At 42.3% G+C, this 22,989-nt stretch overlaps 1 protein-coding gene across 1 annotated transcript; it reads left to right on the top strand.

Annotated features, from left to right (window-relative positions):
• The first annotated feature begins 3,870 nt into the window (after nucleotides 1-3,870).
• LOC120021831 (phosphatidylinositol 4-phosphate 5-kinase-like protein 1) lies at nucleotides 3,871-22,477 on the top strand. Its single transcript, XM_038965681.1, has 8 exons — nucleotides 3,871-4,065; nucleotides 8,575-8,729; nucleotides 10,469-10,593; nucleotides 15,244-15,278; nucleotides 15,385-15,440; nucleotides 15,545-15,657; nucleotides 21,081-21,247; nucleotides 21,806-22,477. The coding sequence occupies exons 1-8, from the start codon at nucleotides 3,871-3,873 to the stop codon at nucleotides 22,322-22,324; spliced, it is 1,365 nt and encodes a 454-aa protein (XP_038821609.1). The 3' UTR covers nucleotides 22,325-22,477.
• Nucleotides 22,478-22,989: the final 512 nt, after the last annotated feature.

The raw sequence follows: 22,989 nt of genomic DNA, 5'->3' as shown, positions 1-22,989 counted from the left end.
TTTGTGCATTATTTCTCTATTGTACTACATAATTGATAAGTCGGATACCTCCACTGCGTTGATACGCATCAGTAGGGATTAAGAAGTGAAGCAATGCCCACTGAAAACAATAACTGGGTATACAGTTTATACCTGCGTATAGCCTCCACTACACCACTGGCCCATTGTGTTTTACAAAAAGTACACTATCCTACATGAGCGCGCTGGCATTACGGTTGCTGTCCTTTCAGATTCATGAACCTGTCACACACCGAAGGCCTATAGGTTTGCCACTGCGCAAACATGTCTATAATATATATAAAGGCTGTTAAGATATTGTTTCAAGAAAGGTGTGTATATATTTGGCCTGGCGAAGCGGTTTTATGCGCTGACTGAATGGAAGCTGATAATTCGTTTTTTACTCCGCTGGTTTCGGGAAGAAATTATGAGTCCTCACTGTCCCGAGACAAGAGTCAGTACCAGTACCGACACCGAGACGTGACCGAGAGTACTACAACACTGTTTAAAGGTCTGTTGAGTTCTAATGGAGTTGCTAAGAATGATAAATATCAATTGTTTAGTAACTGTAGTCTACACAGAATGAAAAGGCCCAATTGATCAATGTAAAATATTTGATTTCCATGCATATTTACTGTATCCATTGAAGTATTGTAGATAAGCTGCACTGTGTGGCAAATGAGGGAATCTGGCATGGTCTGAAATATCGTATCTGTACTATTATGGCGTCTGAGAGAGCATGTGCAGTGCCGTTGAGGCCATCTCCAGTTTGAAGTAGTACATTTTCTTCTTCTACCACTTCTATGAGTTGCTAAACAAACTGAAAGGGTGCATACTGCCACCTGGAGTGTATTGTCTGAACAGGTATAAAGCCAAGGTTGGCGATTTACTGCCACCTACAGCTATGGAATGTTTCCTCAGGTGTATAATTAATTGGATGATCCCTCCAGATGACTTGGATGGAATTATGCGGTCCTTCCTTATGTGGGCAACCGAGTGGCGCAGCGGTCTAAGGCACTGCATCTCAGTGCTTTAGGCGTCACTACAGACACCCTGGTTCGAATCCAGGCTGTATCACAACCGGCAGTGATTGGGAGTCCCTAGGACGGCGCTCAATTGGCCCAGCGTCGTCTGGGTTTGGCTGGTGTAGGCCTTCATTGTAAATAAGAATTTGTTCTTAACTGACTTGCCTAGTTAAATAAAAAAATCCTTAACCCATAGGAAGTTCCACCCAGTTGACTACTTCAAAATGGTGAATGTCTTCAATGGTGCTGCTCATGTTAAAACAGTATTTTTGGCACTAGAGTCCTATATCTATCTATATGGAAATACTATTCAACACTTTGGTAGTTCAAGTACAACATATACTGACCAGAAATATAAATGCAACATGCAACAATTTCTGAGTTACAGTAAGGAAATCAGTCAATTGAAATAAATTCATTAGGCATGAATCTATAGATTTCACATGAATGGGTAGGGCTGCAGCCATGGGTGGCTCAGTTTCATCAGGTAGCAGCCATGGGTTGCTCAGTTTCATCAGCTATCCGGGTGGCTGGTCTCAGACAATCCCGCAGATGAAGAAGCCGGATGTGGAGGTCCTGGACTGGCGTGGTTACATGTGGTTTGTGGTTTGTGAGGCCGGTTGGACGTACTGCCAAATTCTCTAAAACGACATTGAAGGTGGTTTATGGTAGAGAAATTAACATTCGATTCTCTGGCAACAGCTCTGGTGCCAATTGCATGCTCCTTCAAATCTTGGGACATCTGTAGCATTATGTTGTGTGAGACAACTGCACATTTTAGAGTGGCCTTTTATTGTCCCCAGCACAAGGCACACCTGTGTAATAATCATGTTTAATACTCTTCTTGATATGCCACACCTGTCAGGTGGATGGATTATCTTGGCAAAGGAGAAATGCTCGCTTACAGGGATGTAAACAAATTTGTGCACAACATTTGAGAGAAATACGTTTTTTGTGTGTATGGAACATTTCTGGGATCTTTAATTTCAGCTCATGAAACATGGGACCAACACTTTACATGTTGTGTTTATATTTTTGTTCAGTATAGCATGCTCAGCTTCTGCTATGATTTCTGCTATGATAGCCTATTAGTCTTAAAAATGTGGAAGGTATATAGGCTAAGAGTTATTTGTGGTCACGAAAAACATGTTTATATTGATAATTCTGGTATAGAATGTTTAGAATATGGTCCATAATCAATATGCATTGATTCAAATAATCAATTTGAATTGTGTATCCAGGTCATCACTGATCATATCAAACAATTCCTCATAGTCTACTGTATATGGCTTTTGAATATATACTGTGCGCCCTAGTGTTTTCAGCTACAAACATGCGGTAATGCTTTGTGAAACGATGAGATTTCTGGTGCAGCATGTTGGGGGTTTCGCGCAGTGTCAGTGTCACTACATTACCGCTTGCATGCATTTATTGAAAGAACGGATTGCAATGTCAATCGGAGGAATGCGCTGATCTCGGGAACTATAGAGCAGACACAGGAGGGCCTGAATTAGCCTCATCGATGAGCCAAACTGAGGCAAGTACCTTCGTATTATGGTCTATATTAGCCTACTAATGTTGACGCAAATATTATTTGGATATTGGTTGTTTTGTTAGGATATGTTTTGACCAAATGGGTGCGGCTTGCTGTAGTTATTTTACGCGTTGTAAACTTACTGTCAGAATGTATATTCCATGGGCGCAATGAAAATGACGGCACCGGATAGGCGACATGTATCTGATTTGTGTGTGAAAAGTGTAATTTAGTCAGCAGGCGTAGGATCATATTCAAACCATCTGCCCAATATTGTTTTCAGAATTGTTGGTGGCAATATTACCGTTATGCGCATGCAATAACCTTTTATTGGATAGCCTGTTCTATAGCCTATATTTGATTGTATACCCTATATATGGCAAAAGAGGCCCTACTTTATTATGCTGCGGGTGTGGTGTCAAGCCTGTTCCACTGGTTAGTCGGTCAGTGTGGAGCAGTGCAGATTCTCAAATTGGAGTCCTCATTCAAAGATTCTGACATGTTAATAAAAAACAACCTATTTTCTTCCCTATGTTTTATCAATGGTTTATCCTTGATTCATCATGATTTAACATTAAACTACTATTGAAACTGTTACTAATGTATATGCTTCACAACAAGGACCTCCTTAGTTACAGCCCCTTGAATAGATAATGACGGGCTTGTACAGCTGCATTGAGAGTAACAGCAACATCTAGGTCCTAAGGACTTGAAAATACTTGTTCCTCTCCTGCTTCTTGTCAATGACACAGCTGGTTGATCCATAGAATTAGGAATCGGAATACAAATGAATGTCATTTAATAGGATTTCTATGGGTTTACCCATGATCACTGGTGGGTCATATGTGGGAGAAGGAGAGAGTGAGAGACTAGCCTATATAGTCCTTAGTAATCTCCCAGCCGCTTGTTCCAAACCTAGGAAAGGCTGCTGGTGTCAAATGGATGTCGCTGGTTTGGTTCCACTGTCAATCAATAGCAGGCCAATAAAAACTTTCCAATCTCTGAGGCCTATAGAGCCATTGGACCTTTGTGGCCGTGGTCACTTTCTGCATGCCTCGGGCAGATCCGGTCTGTCTAGGTAAGACACGACTGTTATTGTCATCCTCTGGTTTTCCCAGCAACGAGTTACCACGCATGTTAATCGATCGGAAGACTAACCTACATGGTCTTACCGGTGTAGTTGTATGTGCTTTGTTATGTCACTCAATTGGAATCGGGGGAAAAAAGCCCTATTATTGATGTGGCATTTTGCAGAGATGGTTGCAAGTGCTGGAGTACTCATTTGTGTGTGTGTCATCCCCACCCCAGATGGAGATGTCTGCGGGTCCAGCGGGGGGCACGCAGAGGACTGGTACGGTGAAGGGGAAGATGTGGGGGGGCCTGAGGCAGCAGTGGAAGCTACTGGGCCTGTTTGAGATTGACCAGCAGCACGAGTTCTACAGCCTCACCTCTATGATGAAGGAAGGCCTCTCTGCAGCCGTGCAGAACACCATCGACAACCCACCACCGGTGAGCACCCACAGGTCATCAAATGTGGTGCAAGTAAATAAGCGGTGCATTTTTTTACAAGGGATAAGTCGTTTGAATTGAGCAGTATCTTTAGCTTGTGCAATCACATAGTGGTCTAAAGCTAACTGAATGGACCAAACAAACAAAAATGCATACATCTATTATGTGCCATTGCCAGCATTTAAAATGATTGGTTGCAAACTGGTTTCATTTACCGTGGTGGCTGATGCCTCTCAATTCCTCCTTAATTTGCATCACCCATCGTGTTCCCCAAGAGGTCCATGAGAAGGTCAAGAGTGGGGCTGAAGCATGAACAAAAGGAGCTCAACAGAGAGAGCCATGTTTCATCCACCTGTAGTTACTCAAGGCTAAAGGCCCCTGACAGAAGAGCATAGGGTCATGTTTATTAGGCACCAAACAGAAGAAAACTTGACTGAAACAGGAAGGGACTACAGAACTTGTAAAACGCTTGTTTTCTTTTTCTTTTGCAAAACGTTTTGCATCGTTTTCTGTTGCGTGCCCTAATGAACATGGCCCAGGCTAAGGCTGGATTCTAACCTGTTATTGTCATCATCATTTGTTTTCCACTGGTTAGCCTACTAGCTACAATGTCAAAAGATCTCTGAAACAATCATTTTGTTAAAGACATATGCCCCATTTAGACTTTACATCATTGAGGAGTCTTTGGATTCCAAACGGAAAACCTGCTTCCTTCTATCTGCCCTTAACAACTTGCCCTTGTGGATCTGAGAAAGCGTTGAGGCGTTACCATATTGCTTAGTCCTATCTGGTGGCCTCCGACCGTAAAAGTCATCCGCATCAAGGGCAGAGGGAAAGGGGGTAAGTTTCCAGTTTGCAACGGAGTATTTGACTGAGCTATGGGAGGTGGCTATTAGTGGCTCGCTCTTTGTTTAGACTTCTGCCTGCAGTGCTAGATGTTCCCCAATGTTCCCTGGGCAATATGGGGTTGTCTGACCAACCCCATTGTTGTCCCTACAGAGGAGAAGGGATACAGAACACAGGCTTATATTAGAGCCAAGTGGGACGTAGGGGTTTGGATTGTGGAAAATTACACGAACATTTCCTTTTATATTCCAAGGAAATTTGATTTGATGTAGGTGTATTCATGATCTAATTTGCAGCAACTGTTATTTTGTCCTTCGGCATTCGGTTACTCTGCCGGATCCTATGGTGGTGAATAAGAGGTCACAAGGGAGTTATTCATGCACGCACGCACGGACATGCACGCACACGCACACACACACACACACACACACACACACACACACACACACACACACACACACACACACACACACACACACACACACACACACACACACACACACACACACACACACACACACACACACACACACACACACAGCATCAGACCCATTGAAACGGAGCCTGCTGACTCAGCGGTGTGATACATGGTTGTCTCTTACTCACATATTCCCTTACACACACACACACACACACACACACATACTCACTTCTTGTTGATCCACCTCTTGTAGCATGTTAGCATACTTTGGGCTGGGGTGCCATGTTTAGATTTCCTGAAATGTTGAGTTGAGTTCAACAGAAAGGGATCTGTAATTTTTTGTTGTTGGTGGACTGATGACTGATGATGACTTGATGACTCCTTGCTGTCCCCAGTCCACCTGGCCTTGCTGCTGTCCCAGTTTCAACTGTTCTGCCTGCGGTTATGGAACCCCTACCTGTCCCAGACCTGCTGTTTTCAACTCTTAATTATCGGCTATGAAAAGCCAACTGACATTTATTCCTGATTATTATTTGACCATGCTTGTCATTTATGAACATTTTGAACATCTTGGCCATGTTCTGTTATAATCTCCACCCGGCACAGCCAGAAGAGGACTGGCCACCCCTCATAGCCTGGTTCCTCTCTAGGTTTCTTCCTAGGTTTTGGCCTTTCTAGGGAGTTTTTCCTAGCCACCGTGCTTCTACACCTGCATTGCTTGCTGTTTGGGGTTTTAGGCTGGGTTTCTGTACAGCACTTCAAGATATTAGCTGATGTACGAAGGGCTATATAAAATAAACTTGATTGATTGATTGATTGACTGTCATTGCTGTTAATGGTCTTTTGTGTTTTTCGCACTTAACAGTTTCCCATGTGTATCAATAATGGTCCACCACCCAAAGGACATCCAGACAACTTAACACAACTGTGGGAAGCATTGAAGTTAACACAGGCCGCCATCCCTGTTGACTGCTTTCGACACCTTGTAGACTCCATGTCCCCAACAAATTGAGTCTGTTCTGAGGGGAAAAGGGGGTGCAACTCAATATTAGGAAGGTGTTTCTAATGTTTGTATGCTCAGTGAATCTGATTCACAGTGATTGTAAGACAACTTGGAATTGTGTCTTGCTTTACTCTCCCCAAATCCTTCTCAAAAGATAACTGGATCGTTAGTATATTTTACAAGTAGTAATTATTCCTTTTCTTCTTTTATCGTAGGATGAATTGTCGGAAGATGACTACAGATTGGAGGTCACTCAAATACATAAGGTATGTTGATTAAAAAAATTGTAATACAGTTGCAACACCAAAGGTACAAATCGGGAAATTCTTATCTCACAATTTCAGTCTTCACAAAGATGTGAACAAGCAAGTTTTTTCCTTATAGTGACATGGGGCCTCATTTATAAACCATGCGCACATACAAAATGTACCACAAAATAACTGGCTTTTATAAAAACTGAACTTGACTCCATGCAAACTTCAGACCATGCTATGCTAGAAGTTGCACATCTTCTTTTGGTTGAAGTATTGTATTGCAAGTCGGCCAAAATATTTTGCGCAAATGGGGGATGTGGCACGCTTATTCATAAACAAATTCATAATAAGATGCATCCATTTGCCGTTTAGTGAGAAGAGCAAAAATCACGTGTTTGATTTTTGGAATCTAAAATAATTAGACGTAGGAATCTGTTTCCTGCTTATTTTATTTTCATAACCATTACAGAATAAATTCCTCACGTTTTCTGGAAGTAGCCTACCACAAATGACCATGCGTATCTCTCATTTAATTGGGCCTATGTAGATATAGAATATCTAGGCCTATTTCCAGTTTTGCTGTATGTGATCCCATAGGCAGCACAGTTTATAACCTACAGAGGAATTTAACAGGTGAACATCACGACAGTTGATCTTTTACTTTTGAAGTACGGTGCATTCGGAAACTATTCAGACCCCTTGACTTTTTCCACATTTTGTAATGTTACAGCCTTATTCTAAAATGGATTAAATAAAAGAAGAATCCTTAGCAATCTACACAGAATACCCCATAATGACAAAGTGAAAACAGGTTTTTAGAAATGTTTGCACATTTATAAAGATTAAAAATATAAATACCTTATTTACATAAGTTGTCAGACCCTTTACTATGAGACTCGAAATTGAGATCAGGTACATTCTTTTTCCATTGATCATCCTTGAGATGTTTCTACAAGTTGATTTGAGTCCAAATTCAATCGATTGGACATGATTTGAAAAGGCAAAAACACCTGTCTATATAAGGTCCCACAGTTGACAGTGCATGTCAGAGCAAAAACCAAGCCATGAGGTCAAAGTAATTGTCCGTAGAGCTCTGAGACAGGATTCTGTCAAGGCACATATCTGGGAAAGGGTACCAAAACAGCATTGAAGGTCCCCAAGAACACAGTGGCCTCCATCATTCTTAAATGGAAGAAGTTTGGAACCACCAAGACTCTTCCTAGAGCTGGCCCCCCTAAAATTTCTAAAAACCTGTTTTCGCTTTGTCATTATTGGGTATTGTGTGAAGATTAATGGGGAAAACTATGAATTTAAACCATTTTAAAATAATGTAACAAAAGGCTGTAACACAACAAAATGTGGAAAAAGTCAAGGGGTCTGAATACTTTCCTGTATGTAGCCTACTGTAATTTTAATTTCAATTGGTTTTGAGTAGCCTAGAGAATGTTTTGTAATTCATGGGCAGTCCAGCATATTAAGGTTGGAGGGCAAAAGTCCATGCAAAACATTGTTGAATTCAACTGTTCTGCTGACAGGTCCACAACAATGTTTCATTGTTTCCTCTTTCAGAAACTGTCACATTCCTTTGTCAAATACAGCATAAATTACAGTTTTTTTTAACATTCTGCCAACACAGTAAATTGACCGGTAGCTTATGTAAGATATTTGACCGTATTCGTAGGCTACAGTACTGCTGTGCGATAGCAGCGCAACATCATAAACCTATTTAATCACAGAGCCTATACTAAGTCAGGACAGACATGGAAACACAATAATCTATTGATTAACAAAATATTGAACAACAATTTTGTCTGTGCAAACAGCAGGTATTTAATATGGCTAAAACATCTTGTGGAGTTCTTCAAGTATCAATTGTTGGACCTTTGTTGTTTCTTACCTACATCAATGTATCTACTACTGTTTGCTGATACCAATATGACTTTAACTCTTAAGACATCTATCTTTCTCTCCCCCTCTCTCTGAAGGACTTCAGAATGGAGACGTTTGCAGGGCCAGTGTTTGCCAGCTTGCGTCGCTCCCTGGGGATGACAGAAAAGGAGTATCAGCACTCTCTCTCCGACGAAGGTTCCTACCTGCAGTTCATCAGCAACTCCAAAAGCAAGGCCGACTTCTTTCTCACGTGCGTAAGCATATTCTACTCCTCTCGTTCTTTCCCTTTGCTGTAAGAGTATATCTCTCTCACATGTAGTGCAAATATAGAAAAGCTACTTTGTTACTCTTATCTGGCCAAAGTATATGCTCAAACACAATACACAACGAACACACTAGGAAAGAACACACTAGGCACTTCGACATTAAGGTCACACACACATACAGGTATATGAACTCAGCAAAAAAAGAAATGTCCCTTTTTCAGGATCCTGTCTTTCAAAGATAATTCGTAAAAATCAAAATAACTTCACAGATCTTCATTGTAAAGGGTTTAAACACTGTTTCCCATGCTTGTTCAATGAACCATAAACAATTAAGGAACATGCACCCGTGGAACAGTCATTAAGACACTAACAGCTTACAGACGGTAGGAAATTAAGGTCACAGTTATGAAAACTTAGGACACCAAAGAGGCCTTTCTACTGACTCTGAAAAACACCAAAAGAAAGATGCCCAGGGTCTCTGCTCATCTGCATGAACGTGCCTTAGGCATGCTGCAAGGAGGCATGAGGACTGCAGATGTGGCTAGGGCAATAAATTGCAATGTCCGTACTGTGAGATGCCTAAGTCAGCGCTACAGGGTGACAGGACGGACAGCAGATCGTCCTTGCAGTGGCAGACCACGTGTAACAACACCTGCACCGGATCGGTACATCCGAACATCACACCTGAGGGACAGGTACAGGATGGCAACAACAACTGCCCGAGTTACACCAGGAACGTACAATCCATCAGTGCTCAGACTGTCAGCAATAGGCTGAGAGAGGCTGAACTGAGGGCTTGTAGGCAATAAGGCAGGTCCTCACCAGACATCACCGGCAACAACACTATGGGCACAAACCCACCGTCGCTGGACCAGACAGGACTGGCAAAAAGTGCTCTTCACTGACGAGTCGTGGTTTTGTCTCACCAGGGGTGATGGTCGGATTTGCGTTTATCGTCGAAAGAATGAGCGTTACACCGAGGCCTGTACTCTGGAGCAGGATCGATTTGGAGGTGGAGGGTCCGTCATGGTCTGGGGCGGTGTGTCACAGCATCATTGGACTGAGCTTGTTGTCTTTGCAGGCAATCTCAACGCTTTACAGGGGAGTCATCCTCCTCCCTCATGTGGTACCCTTCCTGCAGGCTCATCCTGACATGACCCTCCAGCATGACAATGCCACCAGCCATACTGCTCGTTCTGTGCGTGATTTCCTGCAAGACAGTAATGTCAGTGTTCTGCCATGGCCAGCGAAGAACCCGGATCTCAATCCCATTGAGCACGTCTGGGACCTGTTGGATCGGAGGGTGAGGGCTAGGGCCATACCCCCAGAAATGTCCAGGAACTTGCAGGTGCCTTGGTGGAAGAGTGGGGTAACATCTCACAGCAAGAACTGGCAAATCTGGTGCAGTCCATGAGGAGGAGATGCACTGCAGTACTTAATGCAGCTGGTGGCCACACCAGATACTGACTGTTACTTTTGATTTTTCCCCCCCTTTGTTCAGGGACACATTATTCCATTTCTGTTAGTCACATGTCTGTGGAACTTGTTCAGTTTATGTCTCAGTTGTTGAATCTTGTTATGTTCATACAAATATTTACACATGATAAGTTTGCTGAAAATAAACGCAGTTGACAGAGAGAGGACGTTTCTTTTTTTGCTGAGTTTATGTATGTGTTATAACTCACTATCTGTGCTAATCACTGCATTTCTCTTTCTCATCCAGGAACGATAAGCGGTTCTTTCTGAAGACCCAGAACAAGAGAGAGGTGCAATTCCTCCTGTCCAACCTAAGAATCTACATGGAGCACCTAGAGAAGTATCCTCATTCACTGCTGGTCAAGTTCTTAGGTAAGTCACAGGACTCTGATCTTATAGTCCATTGGCCAGCGGAAAAATGTGTTCACTTTGGTGCACCCCAAAAATCTAAGGGGGCACCAAGTATATTAGAAAGGCTGGGGTGAGAATTTAGCATTTTTCAAACACCTGAAACAACTTTTTCCTGCAATGTAGAGCCATAATCTTAATTCTTTGTAAAAAGACGTCTATTTATCTAAGCATACCTCTTGACCTTTATGTATCCTCTTGACTGGTGGTTATTTTTTAAAGAAACTAAATATGCTTCTCTTCATCACTGCTAAAATCTGGGTTCAAGTGTGTGAGTCTTATTCAGTACATTCGTTTTTGCTTGCTTTTCTAAAGTATACCAATCTTTCCTGCAGGCATGCCAGCTAAGATAGTTAGAGTAGATAGCTACTCTATCTTCTTTGACAGGGTTGGGGAGTAACTGATTGCATGTAATCAGCATGTTGTATGTGAGTCTAAGCAATAGAAGGTTTGCAGGCTGATAAAGGAATGTTGAAACAAGTTGGACTGCTCACGTGCTCATCGTAAATGACTGGGATTTGGTTAATTTTTGCCATCCGATTTAATGATGGCAAAATCATAGCCATGCAATTAACCCTAATTGCTCCTGTAAGTCGCTCTGTATAAGTGTCTGCTAAAAACGAAAACAGTTTTTTTCATTTGTTTTATTCCAGGGCTGGGGTCAATTTGAAATTGAAGGCAATCAATTCAGGAAGTTAACTTAAATAACAATTGAACATTTGAAAAAAACAGCATCTATTTTCAATGACTTCTCTATAAACTGAGAAGTCCGTTTTTACATTTTTAATTTGTAATTAAAATAACTTCCTGAATTGACTGCCTTAAATTCAAATTAAATTCAAATTCAAACTGGCTCCAGCCCTGGTTGATTCCCTCATCATCAGACGATTTGTTAGAATGTTATGTTGGGATGCAGTGTATATGACAGGATTCAAGACATATATTTTATATTTAACAATTATAGCATAATTTTGCATATCAGTATAATCACTACAAACTAGTAAAATATCCCTTTAGGAATATTATAGATACATTTTTTATTGTTTGAAAATAAAACATAGAAATTAGAAATTAGGGTTGCAAATACTGACCAAAAACAGTCATATAAATAGTGTTTTTGGCACATTTTACTAATATTTTACAAAGATTATATATTTTGCAAACCTGGCTAAATTGGTTGTGTTATCTTGATAACTATAATAAATGTTTTTATTATCATTAGGCATATTCTACTTATTATTAAAAGAGGTGTGGCAATGTCAGACCAATCCAAGTTAAAACAATGGAGCTGGTTGGTGGCCATATTGGAAAATGTGTACCCTATGGCCTATGGTTAAATCAGCAATAGCTAGGCATCATTGTTTAGACTTATTTTCTAGCTTTATGTAAAGTTTGGTACACTCATTATGAAGGCATTTTGTGAAAATTGATTACCTGTATCTCTTTGCTGGATGTAAGGTATTCCTATGGGATGTCATATAGGGTGCAATGTACTGGGCAGGTTTCACATCACATTTCTTGATATTTAATATAATTTAAATTAATAGATATTAATCATATGGTGAATACTTCTAGAACATGTTCTATGTGTTTTAATATAATATATTTGAAACGGCTACAAATCTCTGCAATTCTGACAGCTTTTTTGACATATTTTTACCACTTCCGGTAATATTTTGCTAAATACATATACAGTGTGCTCCAACAGTATTGGGACGCATTTTTGGTTGTTTTGGCTATGTACTCCAGCACTTTGAATTTGAAATGATACAATGACTATGAGATTTAAGTGCGGGACTGTTAGCTTTAATTTGCGTGTATTTTCATCCATATCGGGTGAACCGTTTATAAATTACAGCACTTTTTGTACATAGTCCCCCCATTTTAGGGGACCAAACGTATTGGGACAAATTCACTTACACTACCGGTCAAAAGTTTAGAAACACCTACTCATTCAAGTGTTTTTCTTTATTTGTACTATTTTCTACATTGTACAATAATAGTGAAGATGTCAAAACTATGAACGAACACATATGGAATCATGTAGTAACCAAAAAAGTGTTAAACAAATGAAACTCTATTTTATATTTGAGATTCTTCAAAGTAGCCACCCTTTGACAGCTGATGACAGCTGTCACGTCTGCTTCCAACTTTTCCAACTCCCCTGAACGCAGCTCACTTTCCAGATCCCAATCACCTGAATTCTAATCACCTGTTCACACACCTGTATGTCATTATCACATTATTTAGTTCAGTTCTTTGCACCCCATCACTGTGAGGTATTGTTTGTTTTGTGACACACGTCTTTCAGAGCTCTGTTTTTCCTGTGATTTACTCCCGCCGTGTATGATAGTTTTTGCCTGCCTCACTAATGACGCCTATTTGCCTATTCCATGCCTGTACTTTAGCCTATCGGATTTCCTGTTATCTACCTATTGCCTGATCTCCCGGACTACGTGACTAACCTTTTCCCTGCCTGTACTGTTACCCCTTTGGACCCCCTGTGTATGACCTTCTGCCTGCCCCTGGACCCAGCTACCTGCCTCCTCCTGTGGTCCTTTGCAATAAACACCTGCTGTGCCCTGCGCTTGAAACCAGCTCTCTGTCTCCCCTCGAGTTCATTACAACAGCTTTGCACACTTGGCATTCTCTCAACCAGCTTCATGAGTTAGTCAGCTGGAATGCATTTCAATTAACAGGTGTGCCTTGTTAAAAGTTAATTTGTAGAATTTCTTTCCATCTTAATGTGTTTGAGCCAATCAGTTGTGTTGTGATAAGGTAGGAGGGGTATACAGAAGATAGCCCTATTTGGTAAAAGTCCATATTATGGCAAGAACTCAAATAAGCAAAGAGAAACGACAGTCCATCATTACTTTAAGACATGAATGTCAGTCAATACGAAACATTTCAAGAACTTTGAAAGTTTCAAGTGCAGTCGCAAAAACCGTCAAGCACTATGATGAAACTGACTCTCATGAGGACCGCCACAGAAATGGAAGACCCAGAGTTACCTCTGCTGCAGAGGATAAGTTCATTAGAGTTACCAGCCTCAGAAATTGCAGCCCAAATAAATGCTTCAGAGTTCAGTAACAGACACATCTCAACATCAACTGTTCAGAGGAGACTGTGAATCAGGCCTTCATGGTCGAATTGCCGCAAAGAAACCACTACTAAAGGACACCAATAATAAGAAGAGACTTGCTTGGGCCAAGAAACACGAGCAGTGGACGTTAGACCGGTGGAATTTAGTCCTTTGGTCTGGAGTCCAAATCGGAAATTTTTGGTTTCGACCGCTGTGTCTTTGTGAGACGCGGTGTGGGTGAATGGATGATCTCTGCATGTGTATTTCCCAACGTAAAGCATGGAGGTGGTGGTGTTATGGTGTGGGGGTGCTTTGCTGGTGACACTGTGATTTATTTAGAATTCAAGGCACACTTAACCAGCATGGCTATCACAGCATTCTGCAGTGATACGCCATCCCATCTGGTTTGGGCTTAGTGGGACGATCATTTGTTTTTCAACAGGACGATGACCCAACACACCTCCAGGCAGTGTAAGGGCTATTTGACCAAGAAGGAGAGTGATGGAGTGCTGCATCAGATGACCTGGCCTCCAAAATCCCCCGGCCTCAACCAAATTGAGATGTTTGGGATGAAGGAAAAGCAGCCAACAAGTGCTCAGCATATGTGGGAACTCCTTCAAGACTGTTGGAAAAGCATTCCAGATGAAGCTGTTTGAGAGAATGCCAAGAGTGTGCAAAGCTGTCATCAAGGCAAAGGGTGGCTATTTGAAGAATCTCAAATCTAAAATATATTTAGATTTGTTTAATACTTTTTTGGTTACTACATGATTCCATATGTGTTATTTCATAGTGTTGATGTCTTCACTATTATTCTACAATGTATAAAATAGTGAAAATAAAGAAAAACCCTTGAATGAGTAGGTGTTCTAAAACTTTTGACCGGTAGTGTATGTGTATTAAAGAAGTCAAAAGTTTAGTATTTGGTCCCATAGTCCTAGCACACAATGGCAACATCAAGCGTGTGACTCTACAGACTTGTTGAATACATTTGCTGTTTGTTTTGGTTGTGTTTCAGATTATTTTGTGCTCAGTCAAAATCAATGGTACATTTTGTATTGTGTCATTTTGGATTCACTTTTTTTTGTAAATACGAATATAATATGTTTCTAAACACTTCTACATTAAGGTGGATGCTACCAAGCATGACCTTTTACCTCCCCATGGTGGGCCCATAGAGATGTTATTGCTATTACAATAGTTTCATAACTTAATGTGTTGTATTATGAAGTTAATAACATATCGAATTGGCTTAGTTTGAGAAGATTGTTCCCTGATAATACAAAATTACAGTTCATACCCTCAATTCTGTTGGCCCAACTAACTGAATAGGGGTCATAACATATAATGCAGTGATTACCACATTTAGCTACCTAAGATATGTGGCTATCATACTAAAATAGAACCTTAATGGACCTTAATGAAAATTATGATTAGTCTTTGCCACCGCAAAGTGGACAAATATGTGAAATTTGGCCTGCTGGACCATGGAAAATGTTTGTAGTTGACTGAAGTTTAAATTTTTTGTTTTCAAGGTGTCCACAGGATCAAAATCCCGCATAGGAGGAAGGTACTGACTGATTATGGATTGTTATTCATAGCCATATGATTTATTATTATCATAATTTATTTGCTACAACTTAGTTTGTTCATGCCTTGTCTTACCTTTTTCACAGAAGTACTTTATTGTAATGCAGAGTGTTTTTTACCCTGACGATCGAATCCATGCCAGGTAAGCCTGTTTCAGAGTAAAACAAAACAGTCTGGTGTGAGAAACGTATTACAGGCACTGTGGTAACAACACTGTTTAACTGATTTGTTGCCTGTTGTGGCAAGGTATGACATCAAGGGTTGTGAGGTGAGCCGGTGGACAGACCCAGCCCCAGAGGGAAGTCAGGTTATCGTTGTCCTCAAGGACTTGAACTTCGAGGGCCAGTACATCACTCTGGGTAAGGGTAACGAATCCTGTCATAGTATGTTACAGCATTAAATATATATATATATATTTTAAAATATATATTTTACCTTTATTTAACCAGGTAGGCAAGTTGAGAACAAGTTCTCATTTACAATTGCGACCTGGCCAAGATAAAGCAAAGCAGTTTCGACACATACAACAACACAGAGTTACACATGGAGTAAAACAAACATACAGTCAATAATACAGTAGAAAAATAAGTCTATATACAATGTGAGCAAATGAGGTGAGATAAGGGAGGTAAAGGCAAAAAAAGGCCATGGTGGCGAAGTAAATACAATATAGCAAGTAAAACACTGGAATGGTAGAATGTGCAAAGTAGAAATAATGGGGTGCAAAGGAGCAAAATAAATAAATACAGTAGGGGAAGAGGTAGTTTGTTTGGACTAAATTATAGATGGACTATGTACAGGTGCAGTAATCTGTGAGCTGCTCTGACAGCTGGTGCTTAAAGCTAGTGAGGGAGATAAGTGTTTCTAGTTTCAGAGATTTTTGTAGTTCGTTCCAGTCATTGGCATCAGAGAACTGGAAGGAGAGGTGGCCAAAGGAGGAATTGGCTTTGGGGGTGACCAGAGAGATATACCTGCTGGAGCGCGTGCTACAGGTGGGTGCTGCTATGGTGACCAGCGAGCTGAGATAAGGGGGGACTTTACCTAGCAGGGTCTTGTAGATGACCTGGAGCCAGTGGGTTTGGCGACGAGTATGAAGCGAGGGCCAGCCAACGAGAGCGTACAGATCGCAGTGGTGGGTAGTATATGGGGCTTTGGTGACAAAATGGATGGCACTGTGATAGACTGCATCCAATTTATTGAGTAGGGTATTGGAGGCTATTTTGTAAATTACATCACCGTCGAGGATCGGTAGGATGGTCAGTTTTACGAGGGTATGTTTGGCAGCATGAGTGAAGGATGCTTTGTTGCGAAATAGGAAGCCGATTCTAGATTTAATTTTGGATTGGAGATGTTGGATGTGAGTCTGGAAGGAGAGTTTACAGTCTAACCAGACACCTAGGTATTTGTAGTTGTCCACATATTCTAAGTCAGAACCGTCCAGAGTAGTGATGCTGGACAGGCGGGCAGGTGCAGGCAGCGATCGGTTGAAGAGCATGCATTTACTTTTACTTGTATTTAAGAGCAGTTGGAGGCCACGGAAGGAGAGTTGTATGGCATTGAAGCTCGTCTGGAGGGTTGTTAACACAGTGTCCAAAGAAGGGCCAGAAGTATACAGAATGGTGTTGTCTGCGTAGAGCTGGATCAGAGAATCACCAGCAGCAAGAGCGACATCATTGATGTATACAGAGAAGAGAGTCGGCCCAAGAATTTAACCCTGTGGCACCCCCATAGAGACTGCCAGAGGCCTGGACAACAGGCCCTCCGATTTGACACACTGAAGTCTATCAGAGAAGTAGTTGGTGAACCAGGCGAGGCAATCATTTGAGAAACCGAGGCTATTGAGTCTGCCGATGAGGATGTGGTGATTGACAGAGTCGAAAGCCTTGGCCAGGTCAATGAATACGGCTGCACAGTATTGTTTCTTATCGATGGCGGTTAAGATATCGTTTAGGACCTTGAGAGTGGCTGAGGTGCACCCATGACCAGCTCTGAAACCAGATTGCATAGTGGAGAAGGTGCGGTGGGATTCGAAATGGTCAGTAATCTGTTTGTTGACTTGGCTTTTGAAGAACTTAGAAAGGCAGGGTAGGATAGATATAGGTCTGTAGCAGTTTGGGTCAAGAGCTCCCTTTGAAGAGGGGGATGACCGCGGCAATCTTTGGGAATCTCAGACGACACGAAAGAGAGGTTGAACAGGCTTGTAATAGGGGTTGCAACAATTTCGGCAGATCATTTTAGAAAGAGAGGGTCCAGATTGTCTAGCCCGGCTGATTTGTAGGGGTCCAGATTTTGCAGTTCTTTCAGAACATCAGCTGACTGGATTTGGGAGAAGGAGAAATGGGGAAGGCTTGGGCTAGTTGCTGTGGGGGGTGCAGTGCTGTTGACCGGGGTAGGGGTAGCCAGGTGGAAAGCATGGCCAGCTGTAGAAAAATGCTTATTGAAATTCTCAATTATAGCGGATTTATCGGTGGTGACAGAGTTTCCTATCCTCAGTGCAGTGGGCAGCTGGGAGGAGGTGCTCTTATTCTCCATGGACTTCACAGTGTCCCATAACTTTTTTGAGTTTGTTTTGCAGGAAGCAAATTTCTGCTTGAAAAAGCTAGCCTTGGCTTTTCTAACTGCCTGTGCATATTGGTTTCTAGCTTCCCTGAAAAGTTGCATATCACGGGGGCTGTTCGATGCTAATGCAGTACACCACAGGATTGTATTGTGTTGGTTAAGGGCAGTCAGGTCTGGAGAGAACCAAGGGCTATATCTGTTCCTGGTTCTACATTTCTTGAATGGGGCATGCTTATTTAAGATGGTGAGGAAGGCATTTAAAAAAAATAACCAGGCATCCTCTACTGACGGGATGAGGTCAATATCCTTCCAGGATACCCGGGCCAGGTCGATTAGAAAGGCCTGCTGGACCAGAGTCTCTGGGTTCGCGCCCAGGCTCTGTCGCAGCCGGCCGCGACCGGGAGGTCCGTGGGGCGACGCACAATTGGCCTAGCGTCGTCCGGGTTAGGGAGGGTTTGGCCGGTAGGGATATCCTTGTCTCATCGCGCTCCAGCGACTCCTGTGGCGGGCCGGGCGCAGTGCGCGCTAACCAAGGGGGCCAGGTGCACGGTGTTTCCTCCGACACATTGGTGCGGCTGGCTTCCGGGTTGGAAGCGCGCTGTGTTATTAAGAAGCAGTGCTGCTTGGTTGGGTTGTGCTTCGGAGGACGCATGGCTTTCGACCTTCGTCTCTCCCGAGCCCGTACGGGAGTTGTAGCGATGAGACAAGATAGTAATTACTAGCGATTGGATACCACGAAAAATTGGGGAGAAAAGGGGATAAAAATGTAATAATTATTTTTTTATTTTTTTTATTTAAAAAAAAGAAAGGCCTGCTGGCTGAAGTGTTTCAGGGAGCGTTTGACAGTGGTGAGTGGAGGTCGTTTGACCGCTGACCCATTACGGATGCAGGCAATGAGGCAGTGATCGCTGAGATCTTGGTTGAACACAGCAGAGGTGTATTTAGAGGGCAAGTTGGTTAGGATGATATCTATGAGGGTGCCCGTGTTTATGGCTTTGGGGTGGTACCTGGTAGGCTCATTGATAATTTGTGTGAGATTGAGGGCATCAAGCTTAGATTGTAGGATGGCTGGGGTGTTAAGCATGTCCCAGTTTAGCTCACCTAGCAGCACGAGCTCTGAAGATAGATGGGGGGCAATCAGTTCACATATGGTGTCCAGAGCACAGCTGGGGGCAGAGGGTGGTCTATAGCAGGCGGCAACGGTGAGAGACTTATTTTTAGAGAGGTGGATTTTTAAAAGTAGAAGTTCAAATTGTTTGGGTACAGACCTGGATAGTAGGACAGAACTCTGCAGGCTATCTCTGCAGTAGATTGCAACACCGCCCCCTTTGGCCGTTCTATCTTGTCTGAAAATGGTGTAGTTAGGCTACGTGTGCACCACCAAATCTGAAATAGTAGGCACAATTAAGAGGGGAAAAGGGACCAAATTATTAGGGTGATGCACATTGGCTACTAACATCTTACGACACAACACACACTTAGTATTACTTTCTTAGCTACAGTATACATATCTCCCTGGCATATTACATAATTTATGCAGGAGCATACAATACCTTTTTGGACTCACTTTGTTGTGTGCTGTGCTCACTTGAACAGAACGTTTTTTTTAGTGGGAAAATTTTGTCATCAAAGTCTTTCATTCTCTGGATTTATGGTGCTTTCAAGACAACTGGGAAATCAGAAAAAATTAAGCATGAATCATGATGACGTCAGTGATCTTCCGGTCGTAGCTCTAGAATGAGGCCCGAATTCACGATTTACAATTCCGAGTTGGATGTATTTTCCCAGTAGGAGCCTGTTTTTTCCCGAGTTCCCAGTTGTCTTGAATTCGCTGAAATCAGATTTCCTAATCCCGAGTTTCCAGTTGTTTTGAGCGCGGCAGAAGTTATGTTGGATTGACAGCGTTGGAAAAGAGACCCTTAAACCCAGACCTGGGACCACACACCCACTCCACTGAATAGCAGGCTAGTGATTGCTTCGCAATGCTTGCAGTTAGCCACAGATTCCTTCCAAACCACTGACTGTTGAATTTGCAATTTCCAACTTGTTGTGTAATGTTTGTGTCCAATGGCCAATGAGCACCAATACGTTTTATCTATAATTTCTCTTCATTATTTATCTTTATATGTCCCATGTGTAACTCTGTGTTGTTTTATGTGTCGAATTGCTATGCTTTATCTTGGCCAGGTCGCAGTTGCAAATGAGAACTTGTTCTCAACTAGCCTACCTGGTTAAATAAAGGTGACATTTTTTTTAAATAATAATAAATATGACAAGGATTAAAAAGGATTTGCCAGTAGATTGTCGACTTGATTCCTGATGATGACTGCTAGCTAAGATTTTGAAAGTATGATGTTGACATGAGTCCAATCAAAGCTACTGTAGATATAACATGTTTGATGTCATTTTAGCTGTGGCCAATGACCTTGAGCCTTCTTGGATGGGCACTTCTAATGTAACTCTATGGCAGCACCCAAGGGGCTTGAATTTTCGAGCTCTACCCTTAGATTTGGCGGTGTCCCAATGAGTGACAGAACACTGAGCCAATCATGGCACAATTAGAGCTGCTGCCCAACCCTACACTCCGTATTTTCCACTGGCTGCCCCACCAGCACAGAAAGCACTGAGCTAGGCTGAAACACCTGCATTTTGGAGCTGCCTTACTCAAGAAAGCAAAAAAGAGACCATGTTTGTATTTTTCTGAAAGTCACACTTGATAAGAGTGTATGTTGACCAAATATATATATATGTTTTTTAAATGTAACCTTTATTTAACTAGGTAAGATATTAAGAACAAATTCTTATTTACAATGACGGCCTACCTGGGAACAGTCATCTGTCATGTTCAGGGGCAGGGACATTCTGCCTTGTTCAGGGGCAGAATGACAGCTTTTTACCTTGTCAGCTCGGGGATTTGATCCAGCAACCTTTCGGTTACTGGCCCAACACTCTAACCACTAGGCTACCTGCCACCCCAAAATGCGTCTTTATTAATTCAATGATTATTATATTATTTTATTTTTTTACATTGTTTGCACACTGATATGTAACATGTATTAACGCCAAAATAACATGCAAAACAGGCACCCCCCCACCCCACCCAAAAAAGGTGGGGCTCAAAATGACGGGCGGCACTGGTAATGACACTGTAACATGGTAGTAAGTGGTACATACAGTTATAGAGTCCTAACCAATTTTGCAATATATGTGCTTGTGTTGTTAGACCAGCATCGTCCATGGCTGCTCCGGCAGGTGGAGATTGACACGTCGTTCTTGCAGAGACTCAATGTGCTGGACTACAGCCTCCTGGTGGCTCATCAGCCCCTGCACCAGGATGAACGCCACCAGTGCCTGTCCTTCGCCACCCTTATCATGCGCACTAAAAAGTGGGTGGGATTTTTCTTTTTTATCCCCTTTCTTGTATAATTTTTTTCTCTTTCTTTATGTTTTAGTGACATATTCAGGCCTCAAAAGAGGTGTAATGTTGAGATCAATATTTTCCCCAGGTCCTGGTCTTTCTTCAGGACAAAACCAATGACTTCCAGGCATGTAGTTACCACAAAAATACTTCTTGGCTATACAATAACATGCATAACCACCACGAGCAACTATCTAGTATTTGTCTACTCTAAAATCAGTTAACATTGGTATTTTTTAGGTTGGCCATGCTGCCTCACTCTTGGCTCTTACCCTTCCCTCTTTAACCTCTCAGGTAGACATGCTGGCTCTAATAACTTTGTTACCCTTCATAGAGATGGATAGAGGCTTTACTTGGCACAAAGACTGTTTTAACATGGGCAGTGCCATGGAGTGGAAAAAAATGGAACTGCTTATTTTTAATAGAGATATCCCTCAATGGCACTGCCCATGCTATCACAGAAGTGTTCATGGCAAAGATAAGTGTGCCCTGTTTCTATATCTGTTACCCTCTCCTCTTTAACCTTTCAGGTGGCCATGTTGGCTCTAATAACTCTGGGTTCCCCCTCTCCGCTTTTACCTCTCAGGTCAGTGATCACATGCTCAAGCCCCACCCATGCGGGCATGCCCACAGTTCCGGGGGCGGTCCCAGAGGAAGATTCCGCCCTGTTGGTATCAGAGATGGACGGCGGGACAGGAAGTTGCAGAGTTACTGAGTCACAGGTAGGAAGTGACCTGGGCAGTGCCCCTTCCGGGAGACCCTGTACTGAGCAGCCGGTGGGAACGGTCACGGATTCGATGGAACTGCGAGACTTCCAGGCCCAGAACCGCCGGCTGCTGCCCAACTTCAGAAACCCGCTGCACGTCATTGACGGTCCGGAGCATCGCTACTTTGTGGGCATCATCGACATCTTCACTGTCTACAGCTTCAAGAAGAGGTTAGAGTATTGGTGGAAGAGACTGCGGCACCCAGGGCAGGCCTTCTCCACCGTCAGCCCCCCCGCTTACTGCCATAGGCTCTGCCAGTGGGTACAGGACCACACCAGGTAGACTCAGAAAGAGGAGAGGATGAGGATGAGGATGGTTACTCTCACTAGCACACTGTCTGCCCAGGGACACACATGCACGCAAATACACACACACTAGCAACTGTGACGCTGTTCAGAGACATAAAGCTATTCTTTTAAAGCGCTGTAATTTCAGATTGACCAAGAGGCAGTTATTTTCACGTTTCCACATGTCCAGACCAAAGCCAAAACGAACATAAACCATTATATGGAAATATATTCACCACCGGGTTCTCCCTCTTCATATTCTTTCATTTTTCTTAAGTAACAAAGAAAAAGGTGCAACATTTAAAATCTAGTGCTATGAATTGATTAGCTGATTTTCCAAAGTATAAGTTTAGTTAGTGAATCAATAATGAAAACAAAAAATGATTTAGCAAATTTGCCACCTGTTTTTTTTTAATATTTTTTTTTACGTTTGACTCCTAGGGATTTTTTTTCTCCCAATTTAACTTTGACGTTTTGATACCTGTTGTATATTGTTGTATGTTTTTTTTAAATGCCTTTCTTACGCACTTCTCAGTAGTTGGTATTCAGACTTACCTTATGCAGGTGCGTGACGGGCTTTGCAGTCGTGGTTGACTTGCGCGCGCTGAATACATGTATCTTTAAATACGGTGCTGAATACATACACCTTTAAATACGGTG

This window comes from Salvelinus namaycush, chromosome 26, assembly GCF_016432855.1.
Source record: "Salvelinus namaycush isolate Seneca chromosome 26, SaNama_1.0, whole genome shotgun sequence".
Classification (NCBI taxonomy): Eukaryota; Metazoa; Chordata; class Actinopteri; order Salmoniformes; family Salmonidae; genus Salvelinus; species Salvelinus namaycush.
This window is presented reverse-complemented; position numbering and strand designations above follow the sequence as displayed.

Excerpts from the sequence above, each read along its gene's own strand:
- LOC120021831 (XM_038965681.1), top strand. The coding sequence starts at position 3,871 with ATGTCTGCGGGTCCAGCGGGGGGCACGCAGAGGACTGGTACGGTGAAG. Across the intron at positions 15,441-15,544 it reads GACGATCGAATCCATGCCAG|GTATGACATCAAGGGTTGTG; the intron begins GTAAGCCTGTTT and ends TGTTGTGGCAAG. Across the intron at positions 21,248-21,805 it reads TCATGCGCACTAAAAAGTGG|GTGGCCATGTTGGCTCTAAT; the intron begins GTGGGATTTTTC and ends TTAACCTTTCAG.